The sequence below is a fragment of the Mugil cephalus genome, chromosome 4 (genome assembly GCF_022458985.1).
Source record: "Mugil cephalus isolate CIBA_MC_2020 chromosome 4, CIBA_Mcephalus_1.1, whole genome shotgun sequence".
Taxonomy (NCBI): Eukaryota; Metazoa; Chordata; class Actinopteri; order Mugiliformes; family Mugilidae; genus Mugil; species Mugil cephalus.
In genome coordinates this window covers 2,065,393-2,084,857 of record NC_061773.1, presented here as the reverse complement: position 1 = coordinate 2,084,857, position 19,465 = coordinate 2,065,393, and the positions used below count along the sequence as shown (strand labels likewise).

The 19,465-nt window shown below is 39.6% G+C and overlaps 2 protein-coding genes across 3 annotated transcripts; both read right to left on the bottom strand.

Moving 5' to 3' along the window:
* Positions 1 to 1,547: 1,547 nt before the first annotated feature.
* On the bottom strand, positions 1,548 to 7,411 carry mcrs1 (microspherule protein 1). Of its 2 annotated transcripts, XM_047583746.1 has the most exons (14): positions 7,243 to 7,411; positions 5,972 to 6,126; positions 5,687 to 5,825; positions 4,531 to 4,695; positions 4,275 to 4,384; positions 4,047 to 4,155; positions 3,699 to 3,837; positions 3,318 to 3,393; positions 3,202 to 3,230; positions 2,823 to 2,915; positions 2,639 to 2,721; positions 2,410 to 2,497; positions 2,022 to 2,149; positions 1,548 to 1,910 (listed from the first exon to the last, which is right to left on the bottom strand). In XM_047583746.1, exons 2-14 carry the CDS (start codon positions 6,124 to 6,126, stop codon positions 1,824 to 1,826), a joined length of 1,401 nt encoding a protein of 466 aa, XP_047439702.1. In that variant the 5' UTR covers positions 7,243 to 7,411; the 3' UTR covers positions 1,548 to 1,823. The 2 variants fall into 2 exon arrangements, with proteins under 2 accessions (XP_047439702.1, XP_047439703.1); XM_047583747.1 differs by lacking the exons at positions 5,972 to 6,126; positions 7,243 to 7,411 and having other exon boundaries at positions 4,531 to 4,697; positions 5,688 to 5,825.
* Positions 7,412 to 8,470: 1,059 nt separating this feature from the next.
* On the bottom strand, positions 8,471 to 14,557 carry LOC125007137 (25-hydroxyvitamin D-1 alpha hydroxylase, mitochondrial). The gene is made up of 9 exons (XM_047583745.1): positions 14,259 to 14,557; positions 13,617 to 13,807; positions 12,933 to 13,123; positions 12,308 to 12,508; positions 11,522 to 11,685; positions 11,270 to 11,436; positions 11,099 to 11,180; positions 10,815 to 11,012; positions 8,471 to 10,440 (listed from the first exon to the last, which is right to left on the bottom strand). The coding sequence occupies exons 1-9, from the start codon at positions 14,490 to 14,492 to the stop codon at positions 10,327 to 10,329; spliced, it is 1,542 nt and encodes a 513-aa protein (XP_047439701.1). The 5' UTR covers positions 14,493 to 14,557; the 3' UTR covers positions 8,471 to 10,326.
* Between the last annotated feature and the right edge of the window lie 4,908 nt (positions 14,558 to 19,465).

The window sequence follows — 19,465 nt, the reverse complement described above, 5'->3', positions numbered from 1 at the left end:
AAACTTTACACACACCTTCAATAAATATTAGTTTAACAGTAATGGTATGCCCATTGTGTGTAGTATGCTGGAACTGTATAGATCCTATGGCGGTTTGATGCAAACTATAGTCTGTATAGTCTCTACATGTAGTCCAAATTTCATAGAATTTGAATCACAATCCAAGAATGGAAATAGCAGTTTAAAATACACACTACAAGTCAAAGGTACCTGAATTAAATGAGAAGGTGACTGGTAGTGTATTTTGACTTGATAATTATAAAATTATTAGTGTTTTTATAAATTAATTATGTTTGAACTGAATAATAAAAAGTTAAAGTGAGAAATTGTTCTGATCTCAGTCTAAAATGAGTGTGCAAGCAAGGACACCTACAAACCTCAACCATTATACACTAGTTCAGTCAGGAGGAATGAGCTATAACTTCTGCAGGTTGCAAGAAGATTGAATAGTTCGACTCAACTTAAACAAAGCCACTGCTATCAAGTACTATGTGTTTGTAAATGTTTAACCCGCTAAAAAAATGTGAAGAAAAATGAAAAAATGTCCTCTCTGCTTTTGTTCTGAGATTTCAAGTAGTGATCCTGACTGAACTAAGACAGGGAATATTTATTTACTAGTATTCATTGTCAGGATTTTCAAAAGCTTATAAATCTGTTTGTTTAAGGTGTATGTGAATTTCTGACTATATCTGTATCTGGCATCTGTAACTTTACAGCAAATGAGGACTTGAAAAAACACACACAATCCATTGAATAATATAACAACTGTACAATATTTTTATGCAGTAAATTAAGCATTAATTAATCACCTACAATATGCTTAATGCATGTTTACACACCAGCATGGGCTGTGCTCTGCTTTTTTCTGTCTTCACTGTTCAGTAGTAATTGTTTTGATGGTTTCAGGTCTACAGCATTTTTTGGATTTGATTATTGACACTATATAATATTTAATTCAACCACTCCTGTATATCCTGTATCCACACATGTAATAGAATTTAGAAACAGTGACACACTCCTTAGCTCTCTATGGCCCTCTACTGGCAAATTGTGTAAAGTCAAAAACACATTGCCTCCAATTTGGGTTTTGTTGTTTACATATACTGTACTGTATACTATAATGCTAATACTTTGACATGAATTTTCAAGTTCTTTGAGATTACTTTAAAAATCAACACAGGACAAAACTGAGCAATAAGTCCTTCAGCTCAATTCAGTGCATACTTTATGACAGTCTGCAGAACCATGTCATTATGTTGATCCTTTAAATCCTCATGTACACTGTGAAGAAAGTCAGTGCCCAGGCACCAAGTACTTTCACTTGCAATATCTCTGTGTACTGTTTGTGAATCTGTTTTCCTATATAACAGATAAATCAGCTAGAAAGACATTTTAAAAATCCGAAATAACTAAATACTTTCTTGCTAAATAGATGGAAACATTCAACCCAAATTGAAGATTTGAGTTTGTCCTTGCACATTTGCGCATGTTAATATGTAAAAGTATCAACAGACTCAGAGAGAATTGAACTGCAGAAAACACTAGGATGAGTGTATACAAGTTTAATATGCTGAAAAAGCTTTACTACACAATTTAAATACAATGTATTTGGAAAAACTGGAAAAAACAACTGTGAGTGTGTCAACATTACAACATGAAAATATCCACACGGCAAGTAAAACCTGTTATTTTGCTGCAGTCTGTTTGAAATTCACATTTCAGGTGAATGGGTAACAAAGGCCATTGTCAGTCTGATTCTTTGTAGCACTGGTGGGGATCCACGTGACTGGCATGGACCCGTTCTCCTGCTGGGTGTCTGGCATTTACTGCTGCGTCATCTTGGCTGCTTCAGCTTTTATTAGTGAGATGAGTTCCAGGTTAATTAGAAACACAAAGCGAAGACCTGCAATCTGAAGAGACAGAGGCAGATAGGGACATTTGTCACTCAGCATCACTGAAATATTTGTCGCAGCTTTTTTATTTAAATCGTTCATTGATTGACACCCTCCACACAAACCCACCTCCACTACTGAGTTGTTGTTTAATTTCCACTTGTTTCCCGACAGGACCGGTCTGCCATCTATGTAGATGGGTCGTCTGCCCTCATTAGCGATGAAGAAGTCTCCATTGTTTTTTAGTTTAATAATTCCTGTCAGCACAAATGGTAAACATCAGATACATAAAAAAATAACCATCTGATAATTACGAGTGTATTTAAGCAGGATCATAACTTAAAGCTTAACCTCCGGTTAAAAATTAAACCTAAACCAAAATGAGTTTGTGAACCCTAAAAGACAATTTTAGCTAATAACAACATGTTCCATTCAAATCTTTGTGTCAATATTTCACTGTTTCACAGCTGTTTCCATCCTCAATGAGTGATGACAAATGATTTAAGAGTTAAATCACCTTGTTTTCTTGATATTTTCCAGGCAGGTCCCTCTAGTGAAAGATCTACATCTATCTGTTTGTCCTTGGTCGCTCTTCCCAAAGTAATCTGTGCAAAACATGAATGAAAATATGTTTAGTTTCAAATTCAAAATATATCCTCAGAGATAAGAAATTCCTTTTACTCCTTCCTTCCATTTTAATACATGACACCTTGAGCACTGTTTTATCTATAACCATGGTTACTTACCTCTCGTGACCTCATGAGGTAGCGTACCATTCGTCCTCGTAATGCTGCCAGTGTCTGGTTGTCAAAGTCGGGCATGCTCATCCCTGGGAAGAAACAGCAATGAATATAATCTGGATTTCTCAAAAAAAATGCACATAAAATGTTTTGTTTCCTTGTCCTTGAGGAGTAAAAGTGTATTATATACCTGTAATACTGTCCACAAGAACCTGCCAACGGGGCAACTCCTGCTCCAGCTGTCTGATCTCTCTTTTCTGGTGACGATCTGAAATCATCAGCTCTGAAAAGAAAACAGCAATGGGAGATTTTTTAACTGTAAGGAGTTGACATTTCCATAATCTGAGATTGTTTCAACTCTTAGTCAGTTGCAATGGTAAGTTAAGGGACATGTAAACAGAAGCAGCACATGCACACTTAACTCTTACACCAAGAAAACAAATCTATTAAAATCACAAATTACTATATATATGTGTGTACACACACACACACACACACACACACACACACACACACACACACACACACACACACACACGTATGTTTGTATTCATAAAAAAGTTTCTTACCATGTTCCAACACCTCATCTCTGCTCTCCCTGTTTGAAAAGAAACTGGATCAGTGCTACAAAATTCATAGACATACAATAATAATAACACTAAAATGTGATCAATAATCAATTTACTTTAACTTGACATCATCAACCATCTGCTCAGCATCAGAGAAGTTGAGGACTTGGTCGCCTTTAGGGAGGGGCTGAACTGCAACACATTATCAACACTAGTGAATGGATATTATTATTGTTATTATTCACCAATTATGCACATTATGCCTGATACACCCGACTCCTTATCATAGCATATGGCAAGTTTGTTTTATTCTATTACATTCTGTTTTCTTTTGGAACATCACGCTAAATTTCCTCATGAGTGGCTTAAGTGTCATTTCACAACAATCTTATACTCTTTAAAATTACACTGTCTCTATAACCACTTGCTATCAGATGCAATAAAAACACAAAAACTCTGTTATTAAAAGCTCTGTAATTTGAATTCTCTCCACTCACCACTCTGGTCATCCAGTAGGTAGTACTGCTTTAGCAGCTGCCAGTGCACCAGCAGGCTCTTGGGAGTTCGAGATGGGTGAAAGATGCCCGGGTGTTTGCTCAAAAGCTCCTGGAACACGTCCAGTTTGGGTTGACTACTCTGTTTACAAGAGAAATTCTAATATGAATACAACAGTCAAATGTTACTTACTCTAAACCCCCCCAATGAAACAAGCCAATTGTACTGAGTGAATTATTTTTTCCTGCAACTTTCTGTAGTAACAATGTCGCAGTGTTTCAGGTATTAAAGATGGACCTTGACTGTTACATCCTCCTATGGGCCATTACTTAAGTATTTATCTCACTTACCGAACCAATTTTGCCCAACAGTACCTCCTCAGCCTGACTGAAGAGCGCTTTGCTTTGGATTGCTGCAATTGCTTCAGGGTGAAGCTGCCGCATGGCCTGCCATGCCAGCCTAAACAAAGGACAAAAGCAGGAACATGCTCAAAAGAAAATTCAAGAGGAAACATCAAAACAGGAAGATAAATGTAGAAATATGAAGGACAGGGTGTTTTAATGTGGTTAGTCTCTTACTTTGAGATGACTGGGTCGTACAGCAAAGCATACCACCTCTCTTTAATTTCACGCAAAGTGAAACGACAACTAAACTTCACCCCCAGATGAACAGAGGTTAGGTCAGTAGTCTGAGGACAAATACAGAATAACACACAGTGTTAATGATGTGTGCTATCTACACTTATACCTCACTAGATCACCAACTGCACAAACAAATACATTAATTCAGAGCAATGTCCAACCATTCTGACAATTAATTCATTGTACTGCTCACCTGCAACACTGCGTTTATTAGCAGCAGGTCATCTGTAGGTTTCCATCGCCCCAAGTCTTTAGTAATATGTAAAGGCTGCTTGCTCTTCTTCACTCTTTTGGTCATAGGTGCAGGGTTTATCACCATTGTGAGAGGTGGTGTCAGAGCAGGTCCTGATTTCGTCACCTGACAGAGACAAATAAAGGATTGCAGATTAGGGATGTACAATAACTTTTTTTCAAACCGATACCGCTAACCGCTAACTTTCTGCTTCCAAAGGCCGACACAATAACCAATAACATACCTGGCGATAAGAAAGACTAATGAGCAAACAGTTTTGACTCTTAAAATGAACATATTTATTTTTTCAGATGAAAAACTATTAGCAAGCCAACATTTGCTGAAAGGTCAAGGTCAAACAAAACTATTTGATATTTTAAAAGAACATCACAAAATAAAGGCTTTAAAAGTAAGGTTTAAAAGTAAATAAAGTGAAAAAGCGCACTGACACAAGTTAGAATCCAACATTTCTATGCTATTTCTCCCTCACTGTGGTATTTTCTTTAAACATTTATTGCACTCAGCCAGTGAACTGTCTTCTTTACTTTAACTTTAAAAAACTCCCACACTACTGCCGCCATCTTGTATATTTACAAACATATGCACGTTGTGATGCATTCAAGTGGTGATGGAAATTCCCCTTTTCCCAGTTTGCAAGTCGTTTCCCCGACCTTTTTATGTTCACCTTTCTATGATTTATGTGTAACATCCAGGGCAATGAGTAAAATACTGTGGATAAGACGTTAATATCAGTCAAATACTACCAAAATTATGACAAAGTTGACAAGTTGTTTTCTGACATGAGGGAGTAATGCATTTTTTCAGTCAGAAGGTAGTTTTTACGATTATACTGACGCCACTTTACGCATCATTCACTGCAGGCCGTGCAGGTCTCATGTAGGAGAGGGAGCGTTTGATCAAAACGTCGACTCAGTGCTGACAAAAATATTATAGGTTATTGTGCCAATAAGCCATGATATCGGACTTAATGGAATTATGTTATAATTTCCTGATATCGATACTGATATCAGGAAATTCAATTACAATTCAATTACAGATGTAAACCCCCATCAACTTTACCATGAGATTTTCTGAGGATTTGTAATGTCTTACGTACCTTTTTTTTCTCACTAGATGAAGGTTCACTTCCTGAACAGCGGACAGGCTCTATGACGGGAGGGCCTTTGACTCGAGTGGACGACTTCACAAGACTGCTCTCCACTAGCTCATCATCAAACTTCTTTCTCTTTATTGACCTAAGGACATAAACAAGTCATTAATTTTAAGAAACTGGTATTTGATGTAACCTCAAGCGAAGAAAAAAAAACTGTTACTGTGTGTGTAATTGACTGAGAGAAAAGTTCTATATAAAAGGTAATCAAGAGTATATTGTATATCAAACCTGGATGAACTTCTGCGTTTGGGAACACCACTGCCAAATGCTTGCGTTGCTGTCCTTTTCACATCTTTGACAACAAGTGACTCTTCATCCTCTGATCGACTTTGAGCACCAGCTCCTCCCATTGTCGCACCCACTATAGAGTCACCTGCCTGCATCTGCTCAGGAAACACATCAGAAAACTATTAAACCCATATCACAACTTCAAAACAATGAAAACTTCATCTCTTTGACAGGCCAGGTGTCAGTACAAGTTTGTGTGCATTCCATCCAAACAACTTTGACAGGATTGACAGGAACTACTCAGAAATACGTCTCTCTGTGTTCACCTTTACAGGAAACATGTAAATGAAACTAAACACAGTTCTATGTACTGAATATTGCACTAGTTTAGTAAGATCATGTAGCTACTGCTTATTATTTATGCATTATTTAATGTTCTCTTATCTGTATTTTGTATTGCCTAATTTATCATCCGCCATTTTTTTCTAATATAAACGATGTTCCTGTTTATAGTCTATTTAAATTTACCGCACAAATCCATCTGTATAACATTTTCATAGTAGCTCAATCAATCATTGTGTATATCTTGCTCACTTTCCTGTATATAAGGTCTCACATGTACATGGGTTTCATCTTTAAATATTGTCCATACCGCTTATATACACTATTTATACTACATGCACTTACTGCTATAGCACTTCTGGTTAGATGCTAAATTGCGTTGCTCTGTACCTGTACATGTGTAATGACAACAAAGTTGAATCCATTCTAATCTAATCTAATTTTATCTAATCTAATCTCTACATTAGTTAGCGAAGATCATCAAATAAACTAACTAAAATGACGCCATACATACAGTAGAGTGAAATGTTTACCAGGCGAATGGAATGCGTGTTAGATATTATTCCAAATTTTACTTTACAGCCCATAGATCCATTTTCAAGAAGCCGTGTTTCCGGTTTGGCGAGTCTTGGCAATACACTGATGATTTAGCCAACTGAAGTCTTTGTTTACATGAAATGTTAGCTAGAGGCCCTGCCCTTCCGCCTTCAATATTCAGTATTAAGAAAGAAATTAATAACAGTGAGGGCCAGGGTCATAAGCTTGGACAATACTGCGCTTCAGTCCGTTTAGAAAGCATAATTTAATCACAACAATGCTGGTTTTGTGTTGCTAACTAGCATTACCTTAGCTAACATAGCGTTCATGCGACAATTTACGTTGGTTAATTAAAAGGCTAATACAGACAGTTACGGTGGGTTGCGACTCACCTTTCTTCACTATCTTCTGTCGTGCTTGTATTTGAGTTGATAAATAGAGCTTGCGTATTTTATTTATGTCTTTTACTATTAAGTAGCAGTCTCGGCTACATGGCTAACTCACTCAAATGACGTCTACCGTGTTAGCATAGCCGCTCTGTTGTTTTCTTCCGGTGTAGATTAATCGCGGGTGGCCAACAGCTTAACGGAGCATTACCGCCACCTTCTGGTCCGAAACAATATGGACACGGATCACCTGTGCTTGCTTCAGCAAGAAAGTCACACCATCGAAAATATTTTTGAGTCTAAATTCTTCTTCTTCTTCTTCTTCTTCTTCTTTTTCACTTTTTCAACAGACACCATAGAGTAAATATATATCTTTTTTTAAAAGTCAATTTTAACTTTTAAGTATATTAGTACAACCTTCAGCTCTGTCTCCAGTCTGATTATTATTATTTACATCTTCACAGTACCTTGGTTTTGGACCCTGGGGATCTAGTCGGTTTGACAATAAAGACAATAAAGATATCTATCCATCTGTCTAGAGTTAATACGTTTTAAATTTGTGCTTTTTTTTTAGTCGTTTTATGGACATCTACAACTAGCCATATTTGCAAACCCATCCATGCACAAAATGTAAAACATACATTTTATTGATTTATTACATCATTTATTAGTTTAAATTCAACTTTATTTATCTTCTTAACTTCCCATAATCCAGGAACCACACCCAGCATCATGCAATGCCAAAGGGGCCCCCACAGGAAAAGGAAACCAACTTTTTCTAGCCACCTTAATTTTAGAATTTATTGCATTTTTTGTTCAGTGGACCACACCTCATTTGTTGCTTTTTCTTTTCCCACTAGGAATCTAAAAGGTTTCCATTATGGTTTTATGGTATTTCCAGTGCTCTTAGGTGAATCCAGTATTTGACAATACTCTCTAAAAATATTGATTTTTTATGGTCTTTAAATGTGACTGCTCCAATAAATATTTTAAGGTCTGATATGGACAGCTGTATTATGTGTAAACATTTAATGTATGTGGCAATTGCTTGTTCACTGGTGTCAAACTAATACATGTTTGATCGGCTTAAGACTTAATCTGCTGATGGTGTTAAAAGAGATTTACAGTAAATAGTGACAGAGGGGATTCTTTCTCTAACAACAATACAAGAAAGCATCCAATTAAGAAACAGGTGATATTATTGTTGCATGTAAAATGAACAACTAAACCAAGATCCAACTGGAAACCTTTTATTGACATTTACAGTAACAGTTTCAAAAGGTGTTAAATTAGAAATAAATACAATGTTCATATCCTAAAGCATATTATTTACAAAATGATGTAATATTACTCATACTAGGTTTAAATGGAAAAAATTATTAAGACAAAAACAAACAAACAAAAAACAATATAGACAGATTTACAAAGCCTGAGTGCAGAGTTTGGGATTTTAGTGGCATTATGTTCCTACACAGGAATAATTTCAACAGCTGCCTTTTTTAATAGTACCCATCACTAAAAGTTTCTCCCATAAGCACCGTATAAATATTGACATTTTTTTAGTGGAATCAAATGTTTTCAACCAATCCTTGAGGTACCAACACATGTGAAGTGAGATGCAGCTCCAGCCTTTTCCTGAATATGACGGAAGTGCTAGACATAGTCACATATTTAACAGGTTTCTGCTATGTGTAGTATATACCACACTATGGAGGAGGTGAAAAAATCATTGTTTAAAAATAGTAAGGTACCTTCCTAACAGCACATCTAGCAAGGCTGTGTGATGATTTATGTGTCACATATTATGTCTCATATTATTTATTTTCATTTTATTACACCTATGACTACACGGATAAAGAGTTATCCTTCTTCTAGATGACAGTGGCTCTTTTATACTTGTAGCTTTTCTCAGTTGAAGTTTATTTTATTTTTAAGTGGTATACCTCAAGGAATGTATCTGGGACCATTTCTGTTTTAAATTTTGATCACAGCTTATATAGGCATACTGTAATAATGGACACTTACGCACATTATGCTACAACCACATACTTGTTGAGTAGTGGCATTTGGTTGGATTAAAACAAATAAATTTGCCTTAAAGATATTCAAACATGTCTGTTGGGGCATGACACAAATTGGTTTCAAGATCTTAACTGGAGTTATCCATGGTAAATTGGTAAATCCATACAGAAAGCTAAACTGCTGGATGTTCCTATCATAGACTGAGCTCACTGATGCAGTGGTTACTGAAATGGGCAGAGGCATTGCTGTCAAAAGAAAGTGCTTCTCCCTATATACAATCACATATTCTAGGATCAAGTATCTAAATGATTCATTTTGTGCCACATACACTACTGCTCATCTGTTTTGTAACAGCACACTCATGATGGAGATATTAGACAGAGCGGCTCCATGTCCCAGTCTGAGTCTCTCCTGATACTCTTGAATAATTTAAAGTGCACTGCATATCTCAGACTCTGAGAGACATGCAATCTGCCCTCTTAGTGTACTGGACATATACAAAAACGCTCTTGAAAATGAAATGTTTGTGCTATCAGGACACGCAGGAAATGGCTGATAGTACACACATTTCAAAATTCGATTTAAGAAGGGGTTATCAGATTCAGGGAAAATCTGCTTAAACGCTGCCATGTTTTGTCAATTTCAAGCACAAACAGAGACTGACAATATAATCTGAAGACTATCTGTTGAAAAGTAAAGAGAAGATCCCTTGTTCGCTCTTAGCCTCTGTGCAAATAAGCACTTAATGGTAATGTTCTTTTTGAAAAGAAACAAACTGGTAAATTTATCATTTCACGTTTCACGTGTAAAATCACAGTGATGAGGCATCAGCCCCCACCTTCCTTACATTCATCCTCCAACAAGGATCAGGTCAGCCCGAATGCACTTGTTCACAGGTGAGGAGGGCTTTGTTCTTTGTTATGCTGCAGGTCGAAGGTCGGTTCTGACTGAACAGCTGCTTTCAGCCAAAGTCAGCAGGCATGCAGTTCCTGTGATAACGCCGCCTGCTAGTTCTCCCTACCGCCCAGGGACTCACATTAACGCAACTGATCAGGTCAAGAGAGTGGGTCATCGTTCAATAAACTGGAGGTTAATGACATTTTCAGGAACTAGAAGCGTCCTTGTCATGGGCTTCACGGACACCCCTTCCGGGTCCGGGTTCACGTCGAACTCTGTCAGGATCTAATGAGACCAGAAAGAAAGACGATTAAGAACAGCGCCAATGAAATGGAAAAAAGAGAAAAACTAGCACTGGGCAGTAACTGGGAAATCCCAGGATTAAGTAATCAAACTAATGAATTAGGAAGTGGATTTGCACAATTGCTTAAATCCCCTTCTTCTTGGTTCTTACATATTTTCAAGAAATGGGAGGCAAGAGGACGTGTTGGAAACTAAACTACACACTTAGCAACTGCTTGTTAAATAATTAAGATAAACTGTTCATGTAGCATGTTCCAGAGTGTGTTACTTGTTTCACTGTGACAAGCCTCTCCCAGTTTATGTCATATATATGCTGTATGTTTCATGAACAATTACACAAAGTCAAGCCATCTCACCCTGGACAGAGCAAGGTAGAGCTCTAACTCAGCGATACGGCGACCTATGCAGCTGCGCTTTCCTACACCGAAGGGTACCGAAGCATATGGGTGATGACTCTGGTCCTTGTTGAGCCATCGAGAGGGTTGGAAATCATCTGGGTTTGGAAACACGGCTGGATCTCGCGACGTTGCAAAGTGGCACAAAGTAATCAGAGTCTGGAGGAGAAGATTTTACGATCAGATATGTGCCAGACTGAAAGCTTTGAATTAAACTCTGGGGGATAAATGGTGTCAAGACTCACATTTTTAGGGATGAGGTAGCCTCCAACTTCGATGTCTTTTTCTGTAATGACCCTGGCATTTGCAGGAATAACGGGGTACAACCTAAAAAGCAAAAGGTTCAATAATGTGAGCAAAATTACATTTAAAAAATTGAAAATGGCTTAAAATATCTCAAACACCTTGAGTCATACCTGAGCACTTCTTTGACAGTGGCCTTCAGGAGAGGCATGCGGGCCACATCTGCAGCCTCTGCTATTTTTCGGCCCTCAAGTACAGTCAGCACCTCCTCCCGGATCGCAGCTTGCATGTCCGGGTGACGGGACAGCTCGTACAATGACCAGGACATAGTGCTGGAGATCTGCAACACAGAAGAGGACAGTTTTAAATGCAAGCTGGACTTAAAAGCACGATCCAGCAAAGAAGATCATTGGAGTTGTTCTTACAGTGTCAACTCCTGCCAGAAGCAGCTCCGTGATGTTGCTGTAGACTGTCTTCATGGGCAGCCCCGTCCGGGACAAGAAGTAGGTGAGGTAACGGCCCTCCACCTTCTCTCCTCGAGCAACCTTCTGTGCTTCAGCCGTCATACGTTGGTCAATGTGACCCTTAGCTACAGGCAGAACAGAGACCACAATGACAAAGGTGGTACATGCACTGTAAATGCATTCACATGCTCATGATGAGGCTTGAGCTTTTCTTTGTAAAGTGAGATCAAGTTCTTCCTAAAACCACGCATTAACTCCACGATGGACATTAAAGACGCTGCAGATGATCTTGTGGTGCGTGAGGGTTAAAGACTTTAATCTCCTGCTTCGTGATCTAGCTTGGACCAGTGTGATTATTTTAAACATGTTTGATGTCCCAGATCTGCATAAGTCTTAGTGTGCTGTAAAAGTTGAGTGGCATGAAAAAAAACAGTGCTGAGTGGATACCAGCAACAGCCAACAAGAAGTGAGGACTTAAGTACATCCAGTGTGGAGAGATGTGCAGTATGTGCCACCTTCATGTTTGCTGTGGTTGTGTTTGGTATCTCCATTTTGAGTATGACTAAGAAAAAGCTTCTTTATAATATCCTCTATAATCTGTTGGATGTTTCTGCTGGTACATCTTTTTTAAAAACAGAATATACTCCGTTTGTTGATTTTTCCATTTTCCATCTATTTTTCTCGACTGCCATTTTCTAAGACAACCCCCCAAACTCAAAGGTTGCATAAGGGAAAATAATAACCTACCAAAGTCAAACATGTAGTCCCAGCACTGACAGAACACACTCCAGGGTTTGGGGAACAGCTGGTGCAACCAGCTTGGCATGGCCATGGTGAGAAGCGTCATCACAAACATGGTGTTAATTGACTGGATAAAGCGCTCCGTCTCTTCAGGAACGACCTGATCCAGGCATCCGATTCTGGATTCAAACAGCACCGAAGAAATACCTGTTGAGAAAACAAACAAACAATGAGGTGAGACAAAGAGGGACAGATACCAAGAGGCTTACTGTACTGACGGTCCTGGGACATGTTGGTAGACCCGGCTGGTCTGCTGCTTTTTGATTTTGTTTAAAGGTTCATTTGAATCCAAACTAACACCACAAAGTCAACACAACACAGTTAACACAAACAACCAATCAAGACCTGGTTTTAGATCGTTTTGCAGCTAAAGCCATTCAGAGCAGTTCTTTGCTTGATAATATAGAAAATATTAGGGCCTGCCATGCTTTGACGTGGATGTCAAAGCATAAAATGTCAAGGATTGTCAGTGAATATTCCTGTCTACGACTGGCCCTGATTACTAATATTTACGATGTCATGGATGTACGGATGCACAGTCCTGCTGCATAAAGACGCATTAAAATCTCACCCTCGAGGCCAAAGCGGTAGAACTCGCTGGCGATGTCAGTGATGAGGCCATGAGGACGTCTGCAATGGCGAAGTTTGGCAACAAGGTCACTCACGACGCTGTTCAGGGTTTTATCGTAGGCTTCCACTGCCTTTGGCCGCAGCATGTGTTTCCCCAGGAGACTTCTCACTGCCTGCCACTCCTCCCCCTCACTGTGAACACAGACACAATTAACACTGACACATAACCGTGCACTTCAGCTTGTTTAAGATTTCAAGACTATTTAACTGCTGCTGTAAAGAGGTTCTGTCAGCTGTACTTTGTTCACATTTAGGAAGAAGCTAAAGAAGTAGAAGAGTAGAAGTTGATACTAAAACTTGGCATGAAGTCAGAGTGAATTATTTTAGACTTCTCATTGTTACACTTGGTAAAATCTTGGACTGTGACTGAAAGACTCCCTCACAGCATTGCTCTTTCGTATCTCAAACATAAGTGAATTAAAGTTTCAAGAAGGATGACATGATGTCTGAACGCCCCAAATATGCATGATTATTAAATTATTATTTTAAATGTCTTCGCATTTCCAATAATAAGGTCCCTAACCAAGTACCACTTTGTCTTGTTGCTTCTACCCAAAGAGTGTAGTGTTAAAATAAACTTGAAAACTATCATGGGTGATAGACAAAGAAGCAGACTCCTACTCACGAAGTCAGAAGTCCACAGTGATGTCCTCTGAGCTTCCTGTAGTCCTTCCAGGAGGACAGGTCCGAGCGCATGGGGTGCTGGCCCTCCTGCCTCAGCACCTGCTCAATGAGCGCTGGATCGGCCACATGAACTGTCAGGATGGGGCCGAAGCTCGCCTTCCACATGGGGCCATACCGCTGCACACCTTCCAGCTGAGACAAAAGACAAAGGCGGTGAAAAAAAAGAAAAGAAAAGAAAAAAGAGAAAGAAAAAAAGCTGCAGGCTGCAACATGAAGCTCGCGCAGAAACTCCTACAGGCGTTTTTCTTGCTGCACTAATGATTAGATAATTTTCACTCAATATGCATCACTTAACGTGCACAACGTGACACGTTGATAGATGATGGTTGAATAACTGCAACTTACATAGGAAATAGAGAGGCTCTCACAAAACAAACGCTCGAAGACTGACTTTAAAGAGCCCAGTGAATTAACAATTTATTTGATTTTTCACAGATGGCGTTGTTAGATCAGGAAACTACACTTGTTTGTGGGGGCCATACATGTCAAATGCGATTTTCCAATGCGCAAAAAGAGCATGTGCACAAAAAACATGTATTTTAGTGCTGTGTTGTTTTGATGCAAAATGAACTTCATATCTTACTTGTAACTCGTGCAGTCGTGACAGACCCCGTTTGGCAAATAAGTTCCAGGCGAAGCTGGCGAACGACGGGCCGGGCATGTCGTCCAGAGTCCTTACCTCCTGGCGCTTGGTCCCCTCGGGACCGGCTGCAGCTGTTGCGCCCTCAGACCACCTCTCCATCCACTTTAACAGTGGGGAGGCGCTCCGGCCGGATACTCTAAGAGCTTGCTGCAACATCCTTCTCACTAAGATCATGAAGCGATGACCGGACGCGGGTCTGTCGGATGTCGGTGCTCATTTTGCTTGTCCGGCTGGAGGCTCTATTTATAACGCGCGACCTGCTCCTCGAACCCAGGGAGAAAAAGGAGTAAATTCTCCCATTTTGAGCCAATCATGAGGTGTAGATGCTGCGAAGCTCCGCCCCGTCGAGATGAAACTGCGAAGGCGTGAGCCGAGAAGAAGGTGTGTCCAATCAGAGGGCTGAACCTGGACCATCCCAGAGACAGCACACGTGGAAGCCCTGGATAAATAATACATTAAACCGTTCCTCCTTATCTCTTTCCCTGGGAAGCACTTTGCTCTCCGATAATCCAGCAGACTGACATATTTAAAGTGACTACTTACTTGTGGATATGGAGGGAAACCATGTCTGTGATAAGACTCCTGGAGGTTAGCTGCTCCTTGAATGGATAGAGCGCAACCTATGCATGTAACAACTACAAAACAGCACGAACTGGCTGATCATAGTTAAAGCCTTCCTTGAGCTTATTCTGACAAAAGGTTTCTGGCAAAAGTCGGAATAAGTGGTCAGAGAAGAGGTGGTAAAGGTAAATGTGTCCAGTCCATTGACAGCCTCCCTTTCGCATCCTCATTTACAGTCATTCACACATGTGTTGCTCCTTATTTCCTTCCTTACATCGACGGAAAATCTCAGTAATTCTGAGTCTGTCCAAGCAGAAAGAGCTTGTGTCTAGTACACATCTCACTTTCTGCCTGGTGTGTGTCACGTCTTACCACTTGGAGCTATATTTCCAAGTCTAGGTACAAAACATGTAGTCTGGGAGGCTGGACACACTTTGTGCATTAGTGTAGAGCAGCCAGCCTCGGGGACACATCCGTGCATATTTAAGTGGGTCACCAACGCGTTGCTTGTTTAACATAATCATCTTGGTCTGTGTTTAATTTACCCTCCAGTACTTTTTTGCATGTGTAGTTATGTAGCTAGATGTCTGGCTGGGAAGAAGAAGCATTTATGCTGTATTACACACCAGGCTGAATGATTGTGTTCTGTTGTTGCAGTAGGAGTTGTCGCTTTATAGCTTTTGACCTTTAAGTCTGTGATTTCCTGACCTGTTAAACTTGTTGGTTAAGTTTGTCTGTAGTGTGAATTTGGCTACTGATGTACTGTTCGTGTAGATGGGGCCTCTGCAGATGAGTAATTGCATAATCCCACTGATGACATGTTAAAAGCTTTTAGTAAGGATCAGAGATTTGGGAGCAAACATTTTATTAACTTTAACAGTACATCTTATTGAACACTTAATGCTGCACCCCGTTCTGTTAAAACCTTAACTCAGAAAGATCTTCTTTTTTTCTTTTTGGTAATTTTGCAGCTTCTCATCAAGTTCTCTGAACCTGGGGATTTTTTTGATTCTTTTTTGTTTACCCTGCTATGACCAGTTCTGTTGCTGGTTTAGTGGGTTTCCCAGTGAGAAAGAGAGAAAATCCTGACCTGATTTCATTTGAACTGGAATTTGTCCAAAGCACCATGTGTGTGGACTGTGAAGTAACAACCCCAAGGCTGTACTCAGAATCTGCTGTGACATTTGCTCCCTCATTTCGTATGCTCTTACTAGAAATCTTAGATCACCCAGTTTCAGAGAAAAAGAGGGGATTGGCAGACTGTCACCAGCATCAAATAATGAGGTCTGATCACGTTGAGTAAAAACTAAAAACTAAAAGTGGGTCTGACAAAAACATTTAACTTAAGTGAAATATGTGTAAAAACTAGACTGCTGATGGAAACAAACCCCAAAACTAAAGCGATATTGTGTGCTAACAAATTTAACTAAAATAAAAATAAATAAATAAAAAATCTTTATGGGAAATGTCATAAGTTGTAGCGCTTGCCAGTTTAATCAAATTTACATTTCAGTGTTCTGCTGGGAACGTTTGGACCTGGTATTCATTCATGTGGATGTTACTTAGACATGTAGCACCCACCTAGACCAGACCAGACACCCCCATGTCTGTGCAGCCTGACATAGACAAAAACACTTTAGGAACGCCTAAATGTTTCAGATCACCAAACAAATTTAAATATTAAAGATAACACAAGTAAAAGTCAGTTTTAAATTAAGGTTTTTATTATTAGGGGAAAACAAAATCCAAACCTTCATGACTCTGTGTGAAAAAGTGATTGCCCCCTAAACCTAACAACTGGTTGGGCTCCTTAGCAGCAACAACTGCAAACAAGCATTTGTGATAACTTGCAGTGAGTCTTTTCCAGTGCTGTGGAGGAGTTTTGGACCACTCATCTTTGCAGAACTGTTGTTACTCAGCAACATTGGAGAGTTTTCCAGCATGAACCTCCTTTTTAAGGTCATGCCTCAGCATCTTAATAGGATCCAGGTCAGGACTTTGACTAGGCCACTCCAAAGTCTTCATTTAGTTTTTATTCAACCATTCAGATGTGGACTTACTGGTGTGTTTGGAATCATCCTGTTCAACTTTTGTCTCGTCAGTCCACAGAGTATTTACCCAAAAGTCTTGAAGATTATCAAGATGTTTTCTGTCAAAACTGAGATGAACTGACCTTAACTGAGCCAAGTGAGGATGTTGTTGTGGGGTCTTTTGTGACCTCTTGCAAAACATGCACAAAAAAGACTGTATGCACAGTGTAGCTCTTGTCAGACCACAAGGGAAGAATAAATAGTTGATTATAAGTTATTTTCCTATAGTGTTGCATCTCTTTGGACACAGTCAACGTGCAACTGAGAAGTGAAGCATGAACACTGCACATTACAGCAGCAGGACTGTGACATAACTAATTTAGGTTAGGTTGCACATCACAAACTAAAGTTAATGAAATCAATGCAAACACTTGACAACAACTTCAATTGTATTGAACAAAGCCTTTTGGGAGAGAGGGAGTAAGATCACTTCCAAGAGCTGCAGCGATTCCTGCATATCTGACCTCACTATTTACAGTACATGACCTGAACATGTGAATTTGACTTCTGTTGAAGAAGCTGATTGTGAGTTATGAGGTTGAAAGGGCAACGCAGAGCACAAATCAAACATGCTCTCTGAGAAATCGTCTGTACACGAGACAAGCACACGAGACTTCCCACATCAAAAATGCACGCTTATCTCGCCTAATCAGTTCAACTTTATCTGTATAGCCCCTTTCATACTGCACAGTGAAGCTCAGTGAATGCCTCACACCAGACTGATAAGGCTAGTGAGCAAGTGTAGAATAGTGTGAAACAATAACTAGATTTAAAAATCAATACAATGAAACAAAATTAAGATGATAAACAGATTACAATCAGACAAAAAAAGAGTGCAATAATAAAAACTGCTTAAAAATACAATCAAATAAGTGAATGAAACAATATGTATAGAGCCAGACTGGAGAGGAAGGTTTACAGTCTAAAGATTTTAGCACTTCCACCTGCTCTCAGGTCCTTAGGCCAGGTGTTGCAGTAACTAACGCTGGCTCACTGAACATTTTAGTCCTGCACTATGGAACAACTTGACACACCGATCAGCCACACCACTGAAACCCCTGACAGGAAAAGTAAATAACATTGACCATTCTGAATTGTGACAATTCAGTGTTCTGCTGGAAAACCTTTGGACCTGGTATTCATGGATTTTACTTAGACATGTATCGCCCACCTAGACCAGACCAGACCAGACACCCCCACCCCATAGCAATGACACTCCTTGATGGCAGCAGCCATCCCCAGCAGGATGCAGCCTGACACAGACACACACCCAAAAACACTTGCGAGAGGTCCCTGTCATGACCTCGCATGACAAAAAACAGGGAGATGCGGGTTATCAGCAAAGAAGACCGATTTATTTAAACAATATAACCACCAATGATGAGGTGTGTGCAGGACTATGTCGATGCACGAGTGTGTCTGTCGATGGATGCACGAGAGTGTGTGTGTGTGTATGTGTGTGTGTGTGTGTGTGTGTGTGTGTTGAAGAGTGCGAAAATAAATTAAGGCCCGAAGCCAACAAAGCAAAAACGTGACGGTGGAGGAACATGAAGGAAAATGCACACAAAGACAAGGGGGGAAATACAAAACAGGCCCTATAACAGCAGGCGAACAACTCAAAAAACATTTTTTCTGTGCAGACCGTAGAGGAGCACATGGTAGAAGTCAGTGCAGTTCATTATGAAAGAATTCTGTAGGTTCTTGTTGTCACTCGGAGGACAAAATGGATGAAAGGCAGATTTGGGTTCCCTCCCCCACCCCCCACCCCTAAAGTTCAGATCTGAGTCAGAGACCACACCAGTGTTTCTTGTTTCTTGTTGGCTTGGGTGAGAGATAATTGAAGAGTGGGAGATAAACAGTGACCTCTGAAAGTTTCATGAGCACACAAACAACTTTTTAAACAAGGTCACTGGTGCCTTGATGATACCTGGTCTTGCACAATGCACTGTAAACAAATCCAACCTAAGAGTTTGCGCTGGAATGTTGAAAACCTCTGTCCCATGGATAGAAAGACACAAAAGACAACGGGGCTGTTTTGGTCCAGTGAACCGACAGAAATACATAAACAACTACACAGGCTCACAGAAATGTATGTGTTTATGCAGTGCTGTGTAAGTAGTCGATTAATTGCACACTGGTGTTCCATTTTAACCTTGTGATTTTGACTGCATGGAATAAAAAAATTGAAATATTAAAAAAAAAAAAAAAAACTTCTTCCACTGTTTTTTTAGAAGCACATGTCAGCAGATTTTGCGCTGGCTCATATTCCTCCCTTCAGTTTCACCTCACTAGTTGTTTAAGACCACACAAGGAACACAAGCCTTTTAATTAGTCAGCTGTGCATGAAAAATTAGGGAATTAATATTGATTCTGATAAGCACAATAAGAAATCCTGTGAATGAATGGCTTCTTTGTGAGGCCCAGCAGCAAGCAGTTGATGTGGCCTGGTTGTAGATCATACTATGGAGCATGGTGGGAATAGCCTCAGAGTTATTA

Coding starts and splice junctions, on each gene's coding strand:
- mcrs1 (XM_047583746.1), bottom strand. CDS start 6,126: ATGCAGGCAGGTGACTCTATAGTGGGTGCGACAATGGGAGGAGCTGGT. Junction 4,385..4,530: donor TAATAAACGCAGTGTTGCAG/GTGAGCAGTACA, acceptor ATTTGTCCTCAG/ACTACTGACCTAACCTCTGT. Junction 2,498..2,638: donor ACCTCATGAGGTCACGAGAG/GTAAGTAACCAT, acceptor TGTTTTGCACAG/ATTACTTTGGGAAGAGCGAC.
- LOC125007137 (XM_047583745.1), bottom strand. CDS start 14,492: ATGATCTTAGTGAGAAGGATGTTGCAGCAAGCTCTTAGAGTATCCGGC. Junction 13,808..14,258: donor CACGACTGCACGAGTTACAA/GTAAGATATGAA, acceptor CTTTTGTCTCAG/CTGGAAGGTGTGCAGCGGTA. Junction 13,124..13,616: donor CACTGTGGACTTCTGACTTC/GTGAGTAGGAGT, acceptor CTGTGTTCACAG/TGAGGGGGAGGAGTGGCAGG.